The following is a 20,292-nucleotide window of genomic DNA, read 5'->3' on the forward strand; positions in this document are numbered from 1 at the left end:
CGAAAATGAAAAAGACAACGAAAAAGAAGGAGAAAAAGAGGGGGCTTCACAACATGAAGCAGAATGAATACGTGAAATGAGCGACCGGTTTTGGCCAAAGGGCGCTTGTTAAGACCTCGGGGGCCGGAAAGGAGAACTTGTCCCGTCCTCCCTCCCCGGGTTTTAGATGGCCCCCGACGACACAAATGCGGCGTTTGCGCGGCGTAACCGGACCCCGCGGAGCGCCCTAAGTAAGCCCCGGGGGAGGGTTAAGGTTTGGGTGGAAAACAAAACACTCGAGCAGCTCATGTAATGGGCCTCTCGTATCACGCGTGTCCCTGTCAGCCCCGCCGGAGAACGCCTAATTTATTTAATAGCCTGCCGCTTCCATGCCAGACGTTTGGTGCGTGAAAACAGAAGGCAGCAATGATGAAAACGGAGAGAGTGTGTGTGTGTGTGTGCGAGAGCGAGAGAGAGAACGAGAGAGAGAGAGAGAGAGAGAGGGAGGGAGCTTTCATCACAGTTAGTGGCACAATGTGATTTTGAAGATATGTGTCAGCCATCTGGTGACAGAGAAGTGCAGGGAACTATTTCTGACTGGCTCCCCGTTTTTATTTCATGCGAGCACACATGTTATGACAGGAGAATGGATCACGTAATCTCCCTTCCACCGACAATGTCTGCAGTTTACTTCCCCGGACTGAAATGGCTCCCGTGTCTTTCAAACTCCTTTGTCTCTCGCTTTTTTGTCCTCCATACGGGCTCCATTTTAGAGCCCGTATGGAGTGCCCGTCTATAAATCTGCCGAACGTCATATTGAAAAAGCAACTGCGTGTGAAGGGACCCAGCCCCCTTAGGTTGAGGTCCTGGTCGGTGGTCCATCAATTCACACAATTGGCATTCACCTATCAGCATGTGTTCTAATCCTACCATCAGTCAAATGCGGGCCCCAACCACCGCGTTCCCGATAAGCCGCTTGTTATATTCTCTTTTGACATTCAGAATCTGAGACGTATGGAAGTTTTATGCAAAAGAAAAAAGGTCACTTTGAAATGCGCGCGGGCCTTCTGTGAAAATGGCATTTGTTAAAAATTGTCGAAGACAGTGACACGCCGTGTAAAATACACTTCCAGGGACCTTATCACAACCTAAAAAATCCTCATGGAGATGCATTCCTAGGGGAGGGCATTTTGAACTTCTGGAGACAATTCTGAAGGTGGAACGTTTTGACGGGACGGCAGGAATAGGCGAGTCATCTCTTCTGTTGTTGGGCAGACAGGCCCTGACAGGTTCACACACACGCACACAGGCACGCACACACACACACACTCTCTCTTCTATAATTATGAAATGCAAATGTTATAAACCCCACTTCACACAGAGATGGATCCATTATACCGTGCACCATTTTCACAGTCAGATGGCGTTGATTTATATTGTGGCCTTTGCCGCTCCTACTGTACTTTATATCCATTTCCCTTCCATGATAGTGAAATTAATTGAGTTTGAGATGCCCCTTCCCGGGGACGAGGAAGAGAGAGACACCGTCGGGATTGGATTACAGCGCTACCTGTATGAAAGATTAGAGCGGAATGATGGAATTCGCAACTCGGGGTGCAGAGTGAACAATAATCTTAGGTCAGGATTTTGTCGGAGCAGAGAATTGTCTCTCCTGGATTATGTTATCATGACCCGATTTGCTTCTCACTTAATTCGTGAAGTAGCGCGGCGAAATAATACATTGCCGCAAGGTTGGAGAAAAACAGAACCGTTTTCAATTGAGTTTATCCGTCCCACAAAATATTGCAATCGCCAAAAGAATGGAGCAGATCGGAAGATACATTCACTTTTTGAGACACAGTGTTTCGGGTCAGAACTCATTTTATTCAGATCATTCACAGCAGAAGCAGAGTTTTTACTTTGTAGTGTCCTCTAAAACTTAGAGCCAGGAAATGTGGACAAAGTCAGGAGAAGTCTGGACTGTGAGCTGAGCAAGGGACCAGGGGCTAAGTGGCTAATTGGGCTGCGGTCATTTTTTAACATATTAATACCACATATTAATAACGCCTTTGTGACACGGGTAAGTCAGCACTGCCAAGAATGCCTTTGTGACACGGGTAAGTCAGCACCCATAAGTCAGCACCCGGTCCTCCAGGTTGGGGGTTGGGCGTGGGGTTAACAACCTCACCCCGTAAAAAAAAAGCATGTTACGGAAACGACGAGAAGAAGCCATTCGGGTAAGGAGCAAATGGTGGGGGCTCGTCGCCCCATGTTCCAGAAGGAACGGGAGGAACTAACTAACTAACTAACTATTCATAATCTAAAGTATATTAGATTGTGTGCTGAGCTAAGCAATAAAAACCTAAAACACCTTCATTTCGATCTCAATTGAATACAGTGATACAGCAATATCTAAATAGATATAGATAGATAGCTAGATAGATACACTGTATATACACACAACTATCCAGAAGCACTTACTTGCACCCAGCTGTGGTTTTTTGATTTAGCACTATGTATGCTTAATTATATGACCTGAAAATTGTATATAATGTGAAAAGCTTATATATGGACATAAATATTCATCACACGTGTGTATATATGTATATATATATACATAAATATTACTCCTAATCTCTTAATTTGATCCATCATGATATATGTCATAATTGTGCACCATGAACTTAGTACGAAGGAAAATATTTGTGTATCAAAACAATGAAAAGCAGTAGTGGACAGTTCCAGGTGCCGGAGGGTAAAGCCTACGGTCTGAGCTCCAACCTCTGGGTTGCTGCTAATGAGCAAATACACATGATGGGTCACCACACCGCGGGGGAGGTTAAACTCTCTGAAGGTCCTCCCGTGTTGAAAACATTGTCTAAATAACATCTATGTGACATCAAATAGCATAGGGAAGCAGTAGACAGGAGCTTCTTCCATCTCACACCGTGGTCACTCTCCTGACGCTCTTGGAGCCGTCCTCCTCCAGGTCCACCCAGGGCTGGTTCTGGCCCCTGGACAGCACCACGTCAGGGACCTGGGGCACACAGCGGGGACTGGGTTATGTTTGTAATACACTCAAATAACTTAATGGGGTAGCAGTAGCTCCGGAGATAGAGTGGTCATCTGGCAACTGGAGGGTTTATGGGTTGTTGATTGGTGGCTAGTGGTTTGATTCTCGGCTCCGCCTGGCTTATATGCCAGGGTGTCCTTGAACAAGACACTTGACCCCTAAGTGCCAGTCGTATTCTTGCATGGCTGTCTGCCATCGCATTTTTGTAAAAATATGATAATGATTTTAGGGTTTGTGCATTTGAACTTTTCTCTCTTGGTAACTAATGGAAGTTATAATTGGCCCATTTTCTCTGTTTTGCTAAATACACCATCATTGCTGCCAAAATGTTTCTATGCAACGAGCGGAACCTGATGCAACTCATTGGCACAGGCTCCAAAACGCTGTCGAAGACACTGCAGCTCAGAGACAAGTGAAACACGGCAGAAGTCTTACTAACATCCAGAGACGTCCTCCACTTTTCCTCAGGCACCTCTTTAGGCGCTGAGTGGAAGCCAAATTTATTTTTTTATTTTACTTTATTTTTTATGAAAAAAATCACTGCCACTGCAGCAAATCTTGCTAAGGACATAAACTAGTCCGAGAGATTTCCGTTGTTGGATCCGACCCCCACCCCCACCGCCCCACCCAGCGCCCGCCGTTCGTTACCTGCCACAAGGACACAGTGGGAGATATCGACCCGTCACAATCAATACGTCAATCAACAGCAAAGCCGTCCCACGGGGGCACAATTAGCTCTTCAACATCGGCAACACGCGTGCATCGATGGGGTTTTCATAATTTCCGTCGCAATTCCAGTTCGGAGGACGTCGGCGCTCGTGTGCATAGAAAGTAAAAACGGTTTAATTGCCAGTTTAATGATCCCTCATCATCATCTATCAACACGGCGTACGCTGATAGATATGTTGTTGTGCTGAGTATTTTGATTTATGGAGCGTGTGCATTGTGGCAGGTCGCTGTATTCTGTATTCTCGAGGTCACAGCGGGACCTCAGCGCCCTGTGTCTGAACGCCCGGACATGTTGCTATTCATTTGTGTCATTTAGGCTGTAATGAAGACGTTGGGGTGCGTGACAGGGGAGGTGGAGGTGGTGGAGGTGGTGTGGTATGCTCTCATCAATATGGGAGCAAAGAGGAGGAGGAACTCCATGAGTGAGCGACTGCATTATTCAGCTCCAGCTCACTTTCTGTCTCACCTCGTGGACGCTGACAGAGTCTGTCTGGCTGCGGGTTTCGCTGCAGCCGGCACCTGCAAAGCGAGATGCAACAGCAACGGCTTAGCGCGACCTGAACTGACCCCGCGCCGACGCCCCCTCCCATTCAGGGCCAAAACACGGAAAAAAGCTATTAGGTTGGAGTCGTTAGTTCGACTTCAGATATTGTAATACTTTAATTTGTTAAACCTACATGTGTAGGGTTTCCTCAAATTAAAATGTGTTCTTAATTACTCCATTTTAAATTGGAGGAGCCAAAATAAATGTGTTTAATTAAAGCAATTTATTAAGGTTTTGTTCATATAAAATTATTTAAGTTCATGTTTATTTATTTATTTATTATTTATTTACTGTATTATATACAAATATACTATATATATATACTGTATATGTGTATATATATGTATATATATATATATATATATGTGTGTGTGTGTGTGTGTGTGAGCGTTTTTTGTTTTTGTTTTTTTTAAGGTGAATAGTTTTTGTTTAGTTTGCACAAAATGTGTTGGGTGTTTTTCCATACTTTTTTCATTATTGAGGGATTTTCCCAATGCACTAGTGATTTAACTTTTTTACAGATGATGTTGCATGTGACCCAGAATCCTATAATTCACCCCCTTTTTTTCATAGAATGTGGTTAATGGCCACTAAGAAGCTACATACTAATATCTTTGAACTAAGAACATAGCGCTGGTTATTTGAGCAGCAAATAGCAGATCAAAAACATCTACGGAATTGTCATCCAAACGTGTGTGTCCTGATAATTCTGTCATTTTGCTTTTCCTCAAAATGTCACTTTCCTACCCGGGAGGCTCTCCACAGCGTACCCCTGGTTCACCTTCCCCCCCGCCGCTTCCTGCCCTGAGCTGCACCCGCTCACTGCGTGGTCCAACCTGTGCAGTCCAGGAGGAATAGCCCTGCGGAGAAGATAAACAGAATGTAACGCACAGACTTTCCTTTCTCCTTTTTTCACCAACGCAGTTCTGCTGGGACTGGCGCATTTGCGCTATTCTTATCACAAGCGCTCGCAAGAGTTGACGGAAATTTTACACCGTCACCTTTATTCACGACATTTTATTGGCCCCAGCAGTGGCCGCTAAGCTGTCGCTCCACTCTATTGAATGAAACATTTCCATAAAACGTATTCAAACCGCATCAAAAACGTTGTCACATGCACTCTAAACAGCCTATATCTACTCCCCAAACTAGTCATCTACAATCACAAACTTAATCAAGCTGCTGCGAAATGAAACAACAGTGGAATTGAAGTCACCTGGAAATGAAGCCCGGTCCTCAATTTTTCTTTTTACGATGAGAGGCAAATCCCGCTCGATCTACGAAATACGTCCTATGTGTTAATGGAGACTCCCGCTGCGCTTTGGTCTGAGCTCGTCTTTTTCTAACACCGCACAGGGACAAGCCAGAAGAATGGAGCTCCTGAAGCCTCCACAGCGGAGCACATCGTACCAAGGAGGAACAGTAAATAATGTGGGGGTTTTGGCAATATAAATATAAACAGATATTTTCAAGCAAGAGGAACGTAGAAGTCAGAGCTCACCACAGAGAGTCCCCTCGGCTCGATTCTGAAAAGCAAAGATGGAGGCATGGATGACAATCGAGTATTTTTTTTATGACCCTCGTTACCCTGCAGTCGCTGCGTTGATAGCAGCGTGGACACGGTAAACATCTCCGCTTCACATACTAAATAGCGTGGCCTGGAGTCGCCTTCAAAACATTTCTGCGGAGGAAATCCGGAGCGTTTTTTTTCTTTTCAAACGCGTTTTAAACGCCGGGTGTAATGGCTGCCGTCGCTCCAGGTTCTCCTGTGACGGACGACACAATAACAACAGCGTGGATGATCATCGCCCCGGGAGACGGATAAACCCTTCCCTTTACGGTGAGGGGAAGCGCCCGACTCTCGAAAGCCCCGCCGACAGCGCTGTCCAAAGTCATTAAGGTGACTGTATTTAATCCCCATTATTTATTTATTTTCGTTAATTGCAGCGCGCGCATAACCGGAGAATCCAAAGTGGGGTTGCAGTGACGGGGGAGTGAGCACCTTCCTCCCCATCACCCCCGTCCTCTAGCGTTACAACACCACGGACGTGACTGGCGGGCGGTGCCCGACCTGACTTTTTTTTTTTTTTTTTGTTATCGCACGCGAACAGGCGTCTGGCGCCGTGTTCCGTGAGAACAATGATCCGTGGAGACTGCATTTCCGGAGACGCTTCTTCAAAACCCGGCCCCGATTCACCGGACCGCCATGACGCGGCGTCGATCCTGCGGCTCGGGAAAGCGAAAAAGTCCTCACGCAAAGTACGCCGTGTGTTCATGTTAATACTCTTCGAACGCTACGCTCCGGGTCCGGATGAAGACGATGGTAAACATCGAGGAGAAGCTGTGTCAATCAATGCAACGCAACGGCTGGCTTTCATCTGTGGCGTTCGTAGTCAGGGCACAGGTGACGCAAAGTGTGAGGGGGTCTTCTATGGCTCCAAAGAGGGTTCTTTTGTGTGTCAGAACAGCGATTTCAAATGTCTTCGTAACTAGTAAGCCTGGTTTAAGATCTTCCGCTGAGAAAAATTCTCCACGGCAAAGAAGCTAACACTGCAATAATGTAGCGATCGATTTATCTTCCAAAAAAACCCAGAGAAGTATGAAATATCCATTACATTCATCCAATTGCAGTTTCTATGTAGCATCACAAGACGTCTGCACTAGCTAGTGTTAGCATTAGAATTAGCGTGTAGGCGGCGCGAAACAAGGGACGTGAATCCAGGAAGAGAAGTGGTTGCCCACGACAACGGTCATTATTAACAGACAAGCGGACGTTACTCAGAAAGTTGAACACTGAACACACAAAATTGAACAACTGAACACTGATTGCAGCTGTTGACCCGTCGGAATCAAGAACAAAGCCGTGTAAAAATACTATCAGTGTATTCATCGGCTTACAGACATCAACACTTTCCAGTGTGACCAGATTTGTCCCATCTAGTGTTGAAGTGTTGTGGCGTTGTGGCGTTGTAGTGTTGTAGTGTTGTAGTGTTGTGGTGTTGCCGTGTTGCGGTGTTGTAGTGTTGTGTTGTTGTAGTGTTGTGGTGTGGGGGTGTTGTGGTATGGTGGTGTTGTAGTGTTGTGTTGTTGTGGTTTTGTGGTGTTGTAGTGTTGGGTTGTTGTAGTGTTGTGTTGTTGTAGTGTTGTGGTGTGGTGGTGTTGTAGTGTTGTGTTGTTGTGGTTTTGTGGTGTTGTAGTGTTGTGGTGTTGTAGTGTTGGGTTTTTGTAGTGTTGTAGTGTTGTGGTGTTGTGGTGTTGTGGTGTTGCAGTGTTGGGTTTTTGTAGTGTTGTAGTGTTGTGTTGTTGTGGTTTTGTGGTGTTGTAGTGTTGTGGTGTTGTAGTGTTGGGTTTTTGTAGTGTTGTGGTGTTGTAGTGTTGTGGTGTTGTAGTGTTGGGTTTTTGTAGTGTTGTAGTGTTGTAGTGTTGTGGTGTTGTGGTGTTGTAGTGTTGTGGTGTTGTAGTGTTGGGTTTTTGTAGTGTTGTAGTGTTGTGGTGTTGTGGTGTTGTAGTGTTGTGGTGTTGTAGTGTTGGGTTTTTGTAGTGTTGTGGTGTTGTGGTGTTGTTGCGTTGTGGCATTGTTGTGTTGGGTTTTTGTAGTGTTGTAGTGTTGTGGTGTTGTAGTGTTGTGGTGTTGTAGTGTTGTGGCATTGTAGCGCTTTGGTGTTGTGGTGTTGTGGTTGGATGCCTTTGCCTCAGACGGCATTTCCAGCAGGTGCAGAGGGCTGTTACTCCTCACAAGAGGGATTCAAGCGACCCAGTCACAGTCACACGAGTGCACCAGCCGCACACTAACTGCCGCCCAAATGAAGCTTTGCAGAACTCAAGCTTTCTGCTGACTGCCGATGTTCCGGCTTTGTCAGAAAAAAAGAAAGAGACCCTTCCCTGTGCCCTTGCTCAAGGCCGGCGTTGGGGCAGTGCCGAGTCAGTGCGTGGGACCGGCGAGCTCCTTCATTATACTTTAATCATTGTTCCTGTGCAGGGGAGGAGTTCTGGGGGGGGGGGGGGGGTGGCGGGGGGGGGCGGAGATTTTTTTTTCTCACTTAATGGTAAAAACGAAACGAAAGAAAAAAAAAAAAAAAAAAAGGCAAGAAAAAGAGAAAGAAAGGACAGGAAAGGTGCCTACCGGTGCGCCTGCTGCCCCTGGACCAGAGGACACTGCAGACGACGCAGAGCGAGAGCAGCAGGAGGACGAGCAGCGAGGAGAGCACGGCTGTCGCCAGCAGCAGCGCGGAGCAGGGGTCTCCCTCCGGGACCACCTCGGCAACTGGAGGGGAAATACGTGGCGTCGGTTGTAAAAAACGAAAAAAATAAAAAATAAATTAAAAAAAGGCACTGCAGTCATTTTCCGGACGGATCGACGGAGCACGCCGGTGTTTCATTTTCAAGAAGTGTTTTAAAGATGTGATCCTCAGGGGGAAAATGCAGGTATTACAGCAGCGGAACGTGACAGAACAGTGTAATTAAATACAATTAAATAAAATAAATGTGCTTAATATAAAGATTAACAGGGAATAGCAGGTGTAATGGTGACCACGTTAACTAGTAGGCCCCATAGGGGGCAGGTGGCAGTTACGCTGAAATAAAGTACAAATTGTATTACAGCAGTGCGTAGCGATAATATGCAATGATGGTACTAATAGCAGTATGCTTAAATATGCCATAATATGTAATAATATGCTGGTATAGTTATAGCGTGTTCATTGTACAACATATCTATCTATAGTTTGTGGAGATGCCACTGCAGCAGTGATGGAAGTAGGCAGCATCTGAAACCAAGTTGGGAGGTATGTAGTATAATGCTATGGATGCATATTTTTTTAAGTACTATCATAAAAACAGGGAAAACCTGGTCTTCCCTACGCCCTTTCCCTCTTTAATGATAAAGGTCGCGGGTAAATCTGCCTCTTTTTTTTTTTTTTTTGGATCTCGGCCGGTGACGCAGCAGAGCGGCCGTCTCTCTGTGCCAGCGCAGTGGCCGGGTGGTAGCGAGTTAGTTTCACAGCTGTTTGGGAGGGTGAACTACCGTGTTCGGGATTTATTATTTAGTATTTACACAGATGTTGCTCCGTAGCAGCGGGCGGCGGCAACGTTCACGTTTTTCGTTTCGTGCAGGTAGGAAGCTGGCGGTACAACTTTTGACCAGTCGTCACATAACTTGGTGCAGTTCAGGACCAAACCTGCTGCACCTCCCTGTGCAGTTTGCGCCAGAACATCGAAATGGGCTTCACAGGCTTGAATCCGGTTGTATCGTTTTTCTTTCTCAGATTTATTAACCTATAATGATTCCCACTCTGCGAAAGTTTCAGGAACCATGCGGGGAATTCAACTGTCCGACTAGATGGGGTGGGGTTTTTATAAAATTTTTTAAGTATCTCCAAGTCTGCCAGATATTCACTTCTTTGATTAGTAAGGAAGAATTTAGTAGAGCTATCTGAGCTTAAGGTGTTACTTAGTGACCCTCCCTCCATTAAGGGCAAAATCTATTATATATAAAAAAAATTCCATCTAATAACCGGCCCTGAGCGCGCTCTCTCTCTCCCCCTCTCTCTCCCCCTCTCTCTCTCTCTCCCTCCCTCCCTCTCCCCTTTGGGAGAGAAGATCTTCGTACAACTCCCAGTGAAGAGTGCTGGGTCTATATTTGGAAGTATATTCCTCCCCTGCTATGAGACCAAAAACATCAAAGAAACAAAACTTTAAACGGGTCTATAAATACCACCTCAAGCCTGCCAAAATGAATATGTTTAAGTGAATTTCACGCCTCCGCTGAAAAAACAAAAGGCAACGGTGAAAATTGGAACATATAGGCGTATACGTTTCTGGAAATTGTAAAGAAATCGGTTCATTTGGGGGAAGGAATAGACTGTTAAAATATCCAATGCAATCATCATCATCAGTGATCGCTCTCCTTATCGCTCTGTCATATCCATGCATCCAGCGAACTTCTTACCTTTGGAAACGCATACCTATGATCACCTCCATATACGAAGCATTTCGGTCGATTTGGTCTCTCCTCATAAAGTACCACCGCCTCAGGGGGAGATAGACTGTAATATATTTTAAGCAGCCACTCAGAAGCTATTGTTATCATCAGTATTATGGCCAATTCTCTCTCTCTCTCTCTCTCTTTCTCTCTCTCACATCGGTGGTTCAATGTGGGGACACGTTGCAGTCCATAAAGGTACACCACATTTACTATGGGGCGATAACAGTTCAAATACATTTTGCCAGATATAAGGAATAGTTCAAGGAGCAGGTTTATAATTGAGCGCAAAATAAATGTGTTGTGGGAACTATATGTGCAGCGATATGTACCTTGGGGCTATATTTGTGGAGCGGATACATCAATGGGATATTGCTCTTTCTCAAAACATGAACGAAAAAATACACTTAGAAACTTGACCAAATGTAATGTGAGTTTTCCAAAAAGGAGATTTAAAGGTTGTTGGTTTTTTTAATGCTTCAACGTTTGCCCCATCAGGCTGCATCAAGCACAGTCAGAAGCTGCAGCAGAGTGGTAAGTTTCTTGATTGAACAGATTATGGGAACCAATATTTTATTGTTTTTATTATTATTATTGTATGTTTATTTGTATGTATGCATGTATGTACTGTATACTGCATTTTTATGTGTCTGTTTGTTTGTTTGTTTGTTTGTTTGTTTGTTTTAGTGATGGAAACAACACTTTAAAAAGGCCTGGGTTGAAAGATAGACAACCTATCCTAATGAGCTTTTCCCTGTTAGTATCAATTTAATATTTGTTTCAGTCTTTGTCTGCAACTGCTTCACACGTCAACTCTAATGCGGAAGAAAACAGGGAAACATAAAAAATAAATAAAATAAAAAATCGCCGAGATGTTGAATTTAACATTTCAAACCCTTGAGGATAACGCTTTAGCTCTACTTCAGGGAGATGATGCGGAGCGACGTGTTGAGCGACGCCTTTCACTTCACTGCCAGGACGCACAGGAGTACAAACCAAAACACATAAAGAGACATAAACAGCCCAAAGTCACACGTTACGCAACGGTGAAACTTGACACCGCTGCACATTTGTGTTCTGCCCCGGTCCCGTGTGTGTGTGTGTGTGTGTGTGTGTGTGTGTGTGTGTGTGTGTGTGTGTGTGTGTGTGTGTGTGTGTGTGTGTGTGTGTGTGTGTGTGTGTGTGTGTGTGTGTGTGTGTGTGTGTGTGTGTGTGTGTGTGTGTGTGTGTGTGTGTGTGTGTGTGTGTGGTGGGTGTGCTTGTGTGTGTGTGTGCTTGTGTGTGTGTGCGGGCCTGCGTTTGTGTGGGGGTGTGTGTGTGTGTGTGTGTGTGTGTGTGTGTGTGTGTGTGTGCGTGCGTGTGCGTGTGCATGTGCGTGTGTGTGTGTGTGTGTGTGTGTCCGCGTGCGTGCGCGTGCACGTGCGTGTGCGTGCGTGCTCCACGGCTGTCTGAACGCGTTGCGTGTCCTGTTGTGTTTGTTTGTGTGCGCTCTCACCCACTGTGAGGCGAACGCCGCTGCTCAGGGGCTCGGGCAGGGCGGACACCGACGCCCGACACTCCACGCGCGAGCTCCGCGCCGCCCGCAGGCCGAGGTCGCTGGTCAGGGAGAAGAGGCCCTCCAGAGACACTCCACCGCTGACGTTGTATCTGCCCCGGGACACCTCCGCGCCGTTCACCGAAAACACAGTGTTGTAGTGTTATTGTTATTATTAGATCTGCTGTTGTTCAGACGCCGGGCAGAAAAATGTTTTCCATTTCGGGGATTGTTTCTTGCGGGATCCTGCTCTCGGGGCCCAAGCATTGTTTGTACCGATTTCCAAGTTGTCTCAACATGGTAGCAGCATGGTAGTAACAGATGCCTTTCGCAGAACATGTTAAGATGATGGAATATGGCACTCCTGGAGCGCCACAGACATTAGAATCATGATGCTTACGACGAGGATTTAAAGAGAATTTGAGCGTTTATTGCCTCCCTACTGTTAACATAATAACTTCCCCCTAACGCAATAAATCACCAATGTAATAATAGTTTGCAGCTTATAATGTGACAATTAAACCTCTTGAATCTTGAAAATAATAATCCTGTCAATGTAATAAATTCTCGAGTAAAAGTCAATTAAATTGAATTTAAGAACTGCTCTCCTGTTAATATAATGATAATCACATTCACATAATCTTAATCACATAATAACTCCATAATAATAATAATAATAATAAAACTTCAACTTTTATTACATTGCTGAGAAATGTTATTGGTTTAATGGGCTAGTTAATGGTTTATTACAAAAACAAAATTAACAATGTACATTTAAAGAATTGTTGGAAATCTGTCTATTGTCTGGATGCTGCGACTTTAATTGTCACATTAACCATAGGGGATTACACCGTCTGTCACATTAAACATAGGGGATTACACCGTCAGACATGTGTAAGTGTAAAAAATATACATGTATTGGTGGTTGTGATTGTGAAATTGTATCTATACCTCTATGCCATCAACCAGCCAGTCCACTGCGGGTTTGGGATACCATCCCACTGCGTGGCATTCAAATCGGACCCACTGCCCCCTCAAAACCGTCCAGTTGCCCGCCAGGACTTCCACGGTGCCCCTCTCTGGAATCACAACAAAATAATGTGCATTCGGAGGTTTTCCAATGGCTCCGGGTTCTTCCACATAATGTCTCCATCTGCGTCCGTACGCTGCAAACTGCACGGCGGGCCGCCGCATATGCATAAGTGCTTATGTATGAGTTTATGAATGCAGACAGGAGCGGGTATGAACCACAAATTCCATCAAGAGCCCTGCGCTGCTTTGAAATGCATGCGTGTGTGTGTGTCTCCAGCGTAAAATGAATCTCTTGAATGAGTCTCTTCCGTCTGGCCCGGTTTGCCTCCAGCACGCCATTTTCATTCCTCGGGGGTGATTGATCGCGTGTCTGAAAGTCTCAACCGCCTGACGAATGCCTCCCTTTTCCCCCGCGTCTCCCGCCCCCGCCAACCAAATAAGCCACTTAGGGCCCGGGTAGCGATGCCTCACATGTGAAGTTTATTGTCAGGCACAATGGAAGGCTCTGAATGCCACCGCCAATTGGTATAGACAGGGAGATAATTACGCCGTTTTTTGGCGGATCGTCTGAACGAAAGACATCTGTGTTGATTTAGCTTCAGAGGCTCGGATGCTGCGCGCGCATTACTGGCCGTCTCTTTCCCCACGGTGCTTTGTTTCCTGATTCCACCTCGCATGCATTGGTGACAGATAGATGCCTCATCCCTCTCTTGAAAACCCTCCGCCTCTTGTGCGAGCCGGCCCCCGGCCACTCGCGGGGAGTGGGAATGAACAATAGCTGGCTGCGAACCCAGCGGCCTCATTCACACCGGCCGACGCGGAGTTCCCACGCGTCGTGGCCGATTGATAAGTCCCGGTAGAGATAGGCACGACGTCGGCGCTCCTCCCGCCTGCCGGCCCGAGTGATCTTTAAAAGAAATTCCAGCCTCGTCCATCACAGGGAAAAAGAAAAAAGGAAAGAAATGAGCCTGGAAGTCTTTGCGCGCGGGCTTTGCGCGTCTGAATATACAGTATATGGGTGTGTACATGGGTGTGTGTGCGTGTTCGTGGCCGGGTGCGAGCAGGCGTGGGCAGGTGTGAATATGTGTCTGGATTTATTCAGATGAGCAGTGTGCCTCTCCAGTCCAGTCACCAAAGGCATGCTCACTCCCCTCAGATTTGTGTTAGCGTGCCCTCCTTTTTACTTCCGCTCTCCCACTCTTCCACGGCCTCAGTGCCGACCGTCTTCCCAACCGCGGTCCACTGAAAGATTTGTATATTTTAATGTGTGTGTGTGTGTGTGTGTGTGTGTGTGTGTGTGTGTGTGTGTGTGTGTGTGTGTGTGTATGTTTTAGTGTGTGTGTGTGTGTGTGTGTGTGTGTGTGTGTGTGTGTGCGCGCGCGTGTGTGCTCTCTGAATAATCGAAGGGAGAAGGGAAGAGATTTATGAGAGACATGTATGTCTATAGAGAGAGAGAGAGAGAGAGAGAGAGCTGCATTTACATCACATTTCCGCTGGACAATTATGGTTGGAGAAAGGAGTGAGGATGGCAGCGCGGGGGGAATCAACCGCTGGAACTTTTAGATTTGTGGCGCTCCTCCAACTGTGTATTCGCTGCTGCAGTACACAAATCACCGGCGGAGTTGCTGACTGTTGACCGGGCATGCCAAGACGCGCGATTAATTCAAAAGGGCTGCGTCAGGTCATGGCAGAGCTCTGCATCCAGACCTGGCGGGGCGGCGGGGCGGAGGGGGTTGGGGGGTCCACCATACACCTCTGTTAATGGCTGCATATGTCAGCAGGGATTTGTGGCTCTCGCAGCCGGGGAGGCCTGCTCTTTATTTTATTGGAGGCGACGGGTCATTGCTTTTGTTTCCGTCGATTTTAAATGTTTTATTTTTTCACCGCAGAGAAGACTTTTCCCATGCAGATTTTCAGCTGAGTTCTCAGTTCGAGTGTGTGCGACGAGGCAAATTGGCTGAATAATAAGGTCAAAGGAGGCGCTGATCGAGGCCTCTCGTATTCGAGCAGAAATGATTAGGCGTTTAATGATTTGTCATTCGGTTTGAAGTCTGCCAGTCCCACGCGAGGGCGGCGCTCTGCCGCGTCAGTGCCATTCGATATAGTCCCAGTCCTTCCCCCTCGGCTGATGAATGTTTCATTCATTCCTCATCAGGTTTCGGCTGAAATAAATGGCCTCATTTATTATGACGCAATATGCCAACCGATATATTTGCACCGAACAAAAATGTGGTTAAATGACAGCACCTGCTTGATCACAATCAGCAGGTGCTGCTGCGCTTCAGTTTCCTCTGCGTGACGTTGAGGTCTCAACCGGTTGGTCATGAGACTTTCTCCGCAGATAGAAGAACGACTTCAGTCAGATGACTCAGGTGCGAGCACACTGATTGCTGACACTTCCCTATGCCTATGCGTCTGTTTGCTAATATAATTGGGTGGATGTTTTTGTGCGGGGAAACCCTATAAGGGCATTTCCAGTCAGGCAGCATAAATAATTGCCTACACTCCCGGCGTTTTCGTGCGGCAGATAACAACTCAATCAGAACCTGGAGAAAACCACGGATTCTTATCGCGCCCCTACTCTTAACTCCTCAGCACATGGAGTGCCCCAATCTTCCCCCCTCGCCATCTCCCTCTTGGCACGCCATCTGCATGAAACACAATCAGTTCACAGTAATAAAAGCCCGGCCCGGGTGGCAGAAGCCTGTAAATCCTGCACTGCCTTTTTTTTTTTTTTTTGCTGACTGGCCGAAAATCCTGCATCTTCCACCTGGTATTTATATAACTCCAACCGGATCGATCCCTCCCACCCCTCTGCCCCTACCGCCCCGCGTCTCCCGCTCCGCCATCAACAACGCCATGACGCCCATCAAACACACCCGGGCAACAGTGTTCTGACCTGACAGGCCCAAATGAGTTTCACTGCTCTGATAAACACCCAGATCGATCCGCACCACTCCGGATCAGCCGCCCTTGCAGAAAGGGGGGGGGGGAAGTCAAGAAAAAGAAGCTGCCCAGCCCACTTTGGGAAGTTGGAACCGATTTTAGGAAGTGCATTGGGAAGTCTTTAACCTGCTCATATGTGTAAGCGTCGATGAGAGCGGTGAGCCAACATGCGTGGGTGGCGCTGTATCGTCAAGGAAGCTGCTGTTTGTTATTCTCCAAATGTTGTACATGTTGCTTCCTTTTTTAGGGCAAGGTTAAATTCAGTGGGCCCGGGCGTTTTAATGTTGCAAGTGTTTTAAAACGACTTTCCATCTGTTTAGCAGAAGGTATAGATTTGTGTGTGAGTGTGTGTGTGTGTGTGTGTGTGTGTGTACAGTATATGCATGTGCTTTGGGGGTAGGGGGCTGTTTCTTTACATGCTCTTGTTTGTCAAAGAGACATCCTTCACAAAGAGGCCTTTGAAATCGTCTACAGCAAAAGAAAATCTGCGGCTCCACTCGGATTTTCCTGCCACTGTGAATCAGCCGCTCGGCGAGACCTTGGGCATAGGACATCCAGCTGGAAATGCCCAAACCGCTGTTCCACTGGTGTGTGAGCACATGCATGCTCAACGCAGCAACAGAACCCACCCCATTCTCTCTCTATCGCCTCCAATTATTCCGAAGCCACAGACGCTGAGGCGTACAGACCTTGCACAAACAGGCTGGCTGTTTTCGTCTGGACGTTCTGCAGATCACAGGTCACCTGTCCCTGGTGGTGCCTCTCCACCCTCCTCAGGACGAGCGTCCAGCTGGCACGCCGCGGGCCGGAGCGGTCCTCAGCCATCACGTTGGGGTTGCCGGAGGACAGCACGCCGTGCTCCGAGGAGATGGTCAGCAAGGAGGCCCTGTTCAACAGCCACACCATCACTGTCCACGGGGCGGACGTGGAGCAGGTCAACCGCGCCTCCTCCCCCCGCAGCACCGTCAGGGACTCAGGCTCCAGTTGAATCTCTCCGACAAGCACTGAGTGTCAACAGAGAGGATGGAATAAAACTCCATGTGAGTTGTGCAGGGGTAGAAGAAGTTGAGAAAATGCTGAGAGCACCAGGTTTTTTCATATGGACAAGGGTTCTAGGGCTGGGAATAATATTGTTATATACTGTATGTTGTTATATATACGTGTATATATATTGTTATATTATATTGAAATATCATGTAATATTGTGATTTGGATTACATGATATTACAAAAAATTATATATATATACATATATATATACATATATATATATATATACAGTATATATATATATATATACTGTATATATATATATATATATATATACTGTATATATATATATATATATATATATATATATATATATATACACATTTTACTATATCACGATATATATATATATATATATCGTGATATGGTAAAATGCTGCATTTCAATACAGTTTTCTGGTCTTCATCGGCCGTTCTAGATGTTTTTACACATCAACAAAATATCCTAATGATGGTTTCTCTTGTGTGGAAATATCAAAAGTCATCCCCAAAATATTGCCACATTATCCACATCGAGGTATTCGGTCAAAAAATATTGTATTATTGGATATTAATTAATATCGCCCAGCCGCCCTATGTTTTTTACATATTTTGGGATGAGGAAAGAATGTGTACAGGTGACCTTTAGATGTAATGTGATAATAGTTGTTGTTTTGCACCACATCTCAAAATATCCAAAAATATGAGAATAAATATACAACAACCATTATGCTAAATAGTTAGATTAATGCCGCTGATGGAAAGTATGACAGCATAAGAAACAGAAACAAACCAACAAAGACAGAGTGAGAAAATGACAGGGCAGGGGGTGAGTGAGCCAAAAGGAGGAGAGTGAGTGACTCATAAGCAGCACTGCCATTAAGAGTGTGTGTGTGTGTGTGCGTGTGTGCGTGCGTGCGTGCGTGCGTGCGTGCGTGCGTGCGTGCGTGCGTGCGTGCGTGCGTGCGTGCGTGCGTGCGTGCGTGCGTGCGTGCGTGCGTGTGTGCCTGTGTGTGTTTTGTCGCAAGGTGTGTGTGTGTGAAGCTAGATAGGAGCAGGTAGCTGAGCGGGCCAGTGTGTGGGCAAAATAATTGATGTGACAGAGAAAAGGGAACGACAGAAAGACAGGTAGAGGCAGGGACAAAGACACATGGACAGAGAGAGAGAGAGCGAGGGGGATCAGAGAACATGTAGAAGGAGACCAGGTGAAGTGAGGATGAACGGAGGCCTGGTTACGGAAAGGAGGTCGGGTAGGATTTAGGGAGAAAGTAGTGAAATAAAGCAGAGTGTAAATTAACCTCTAGCCGGCAGCCGCGGCGGGTCACAGCAGTATCCCGCCAGGGTAAACATTTTAAAAGGGTAAGTGGCCCGGCAAATTTGATAAACTCACGGGGCTGTGTGGCTGATTAGGACTAAGAGAGACTGCGACGTTCATCGCCGGGTTTCACTGAATCACTCCTCACTTGCCCTATAAATACTACAAAGACCGGCATAAAAGGAAACACATGCGCGCGCACGCACACACACACACACACACACAAACACACACTTCCTAAATGTAATTTCAGCGATGCTCCGTAGCTCTTCTCCTTCATAGCAACCCCTCTGACAAATGGAGTAAAATAAGGGCAAATCTTAACCAACCATTGAAATAATAACCAACACAACTCAGAACGACGCACCATTTGTTTATGGCAAGCCGAATGTGTTACGCTACAGCCGGTACGTGAAGTCATAAATGATGCATCCGCTTAGGAAATTAGGCCTGAAGAAATAAATATCCAGGCCAGGCCGTACAGCTCGTTCCTTTCATTGCAATCAGACAATAGCGGAGTGATGGAAACTCCTATTGGGAGCGTGACCCAGCGACTCCGCCCTCAAGTCCCATGACCACTGCCTATGTCCTACCGCTGAGAAGAAAGGCAGCTATTTTGAAATTAATTATAGAGTGCGGTCAGATCATTATGCATTCTAATTAGACTGGCTGTGGGTTTAATACTAGGGGTGCTGCTATTATGGTAGAAATGGGCACGTACTGCATCACAGCCTGTTTGTGGGCGACACTCACCTTGAGCCATGCTCGACAGGAGCAGCACCAACAACACGCCGTCGCCCATGGTGGTCCAGAAACACTCAAGCCATGGTTCAGAGCCAAAAAAAGACCTCAAACGAAGAGGAAAAGGGGAGAAATTATTGGTCCGTTCCTGCACCTGAATGGTTGATAGCAGAACTATGTGTTGGAAAGCTCTATTTTGCTTTTCACCGTAGTGTCACACGTTCATGGTGTTGATCTCCAAGACAAATATTTCAGACATTTCCGTATAAGCAGGACATTTATATGTTTTATTTAACATGTCAAATACTGGAAAAACCTTCAAAAATAAACTAGATGAGAATCTAGATAAGAAATGTAAATAGATCATTATTTCTTTAAAATCAGAATTGAGATATAGCTGAGACTGTTTCAAACTACATTTATCAATATTTATATATGTATGTATATACATACTGTATATGCTATATACACTTAGAAATTTATTTGGGATCCTTGTTTCCACTTGAAAAATGTTGCCTCCATTTGTTAAACCTGTATTTTTTTTCAATTTAAAATGTGTTCTTAATTTCTCAATTATAAGTTGGAAAAAAAACCTGATGGTTTTACAAAATAAAAAAAATGTTTTTCCACCAGTGTACAGGTACACAAAGCAACACAATAAACAGAACCCCATTTGGACGTGAGATGAATGACTCTAAAACCAAACTAAGCAGGGATTTGATCTTGTTCAACGTTGCTATTGAGCAAAGATCACACATATCTCTGTATTGGAGTTCAGCCAAACTATCAGCAGCGAGTTCTTTATGCTTTCTTTGGCTCTCAATATTCTCTTATGCATCAAAGACTCTCCGGCAGACACTGAAATTAAAAAATACCGTCCCATACAAATAGGATGTATTCCAGTGGTTTACGACTCACCTCGTGGACCTGCAGCAGCTGTCGAAGTTAGTTGGACAGCGGAACCGCGTGGATGCTGCTGCAGCTGCGACCTGCCAACACTTGAGTTTGAACCGTATCTCCCAAAACCTTCCTGTTAAATATTACCAAACCCGGTGGGAACTTTGGTCTGGTGGCAACCAAACAGTAGTACAGTATATTCACAGCATGACTCATACTGGGAGCAATGTCCCTTGAAATCCCCTCCACTGGGAGGGATGTGTAGCCTCCCTCCCTCCCTCCCTCCCTCCCCCTGTAGATCAATGATGAGGGCAGATGCTTTAATGCACGTGAAGCTCGAGAAAGACGCCAACATATTAATATACACAATCACAGTTTTTGGAGAATGTACTGCTAAATCGTGTGCTCAGTATGAGAGAATGAGATTGGGGATTCCATCAAGGCCAAGGAAGCCTCCCAGGCATTTTGAGGCTCACGTTGTACTCAGATGAAACA

General features: G+C 45.9%; 1 protein-coding gene across 4 annotated transcripts; it reads right to left on the reverse strand.

The window, feature by feature from the left end:
- Positions 1-1,856: 1,856 nt before the first annotated feature.
- igsf5b (immunoglobulin superfamily, member 5b) lies at positions 1,857-19,986 on the reverse strand. 4 transcript variants are annotated; one of them, XM_080007294.1, is made up of 10 exons: positions 19,819-19,986; positions 18,913-19,007; positions 16,507-16,821; positions 12,791-12,918; positions 11,801-11,966; positions 8,449-8,589; positions 5,827-5,851; positions 5,096-5,185; positions 4,248-4,300; positions 1,857-3,016 (listed from the first exon to the last, which is right to left on the reverse strand). In XM_080007294.1, exons 2-10 carry the CDS (start codon positions 18,959-18,961, stop codon positions 3,009-3,011), a joined length of 975 nt encoding a protein of 324 aa, XP_079863420.1. In that variant the 5' UTR covers positions 18,962-19,007; positions 19,819-19,986; the 3' UTR covers positions 1,857-3,008. The 4 variants fall into 4 exon arrangements, with proteins under 4 accessions (XP_079863420.1, XP_079863419.1, XP_079863421.1 ...); XM_080007293.1 differs by having other exon boundaries at positions 5,073-5,185; XM_080007295.1 differs by lacking the exon at positions 4,248-4,300 and having other exon boundaries at positions 5,073-5,185.
- Positions 19,987-20,292: the final 306 nt, after the last annotated feature.

This window comes from Zeus faber, assembly GCF_960531495.2.
Source record: "Zeus faber genome assembly, chromosome: 9".
Lineage (NCBI taxonomy): Eukaryota > Metazoa > Chordata > Actinopteri > Zeiformes > Zeidae > Zeus > Zeus faber.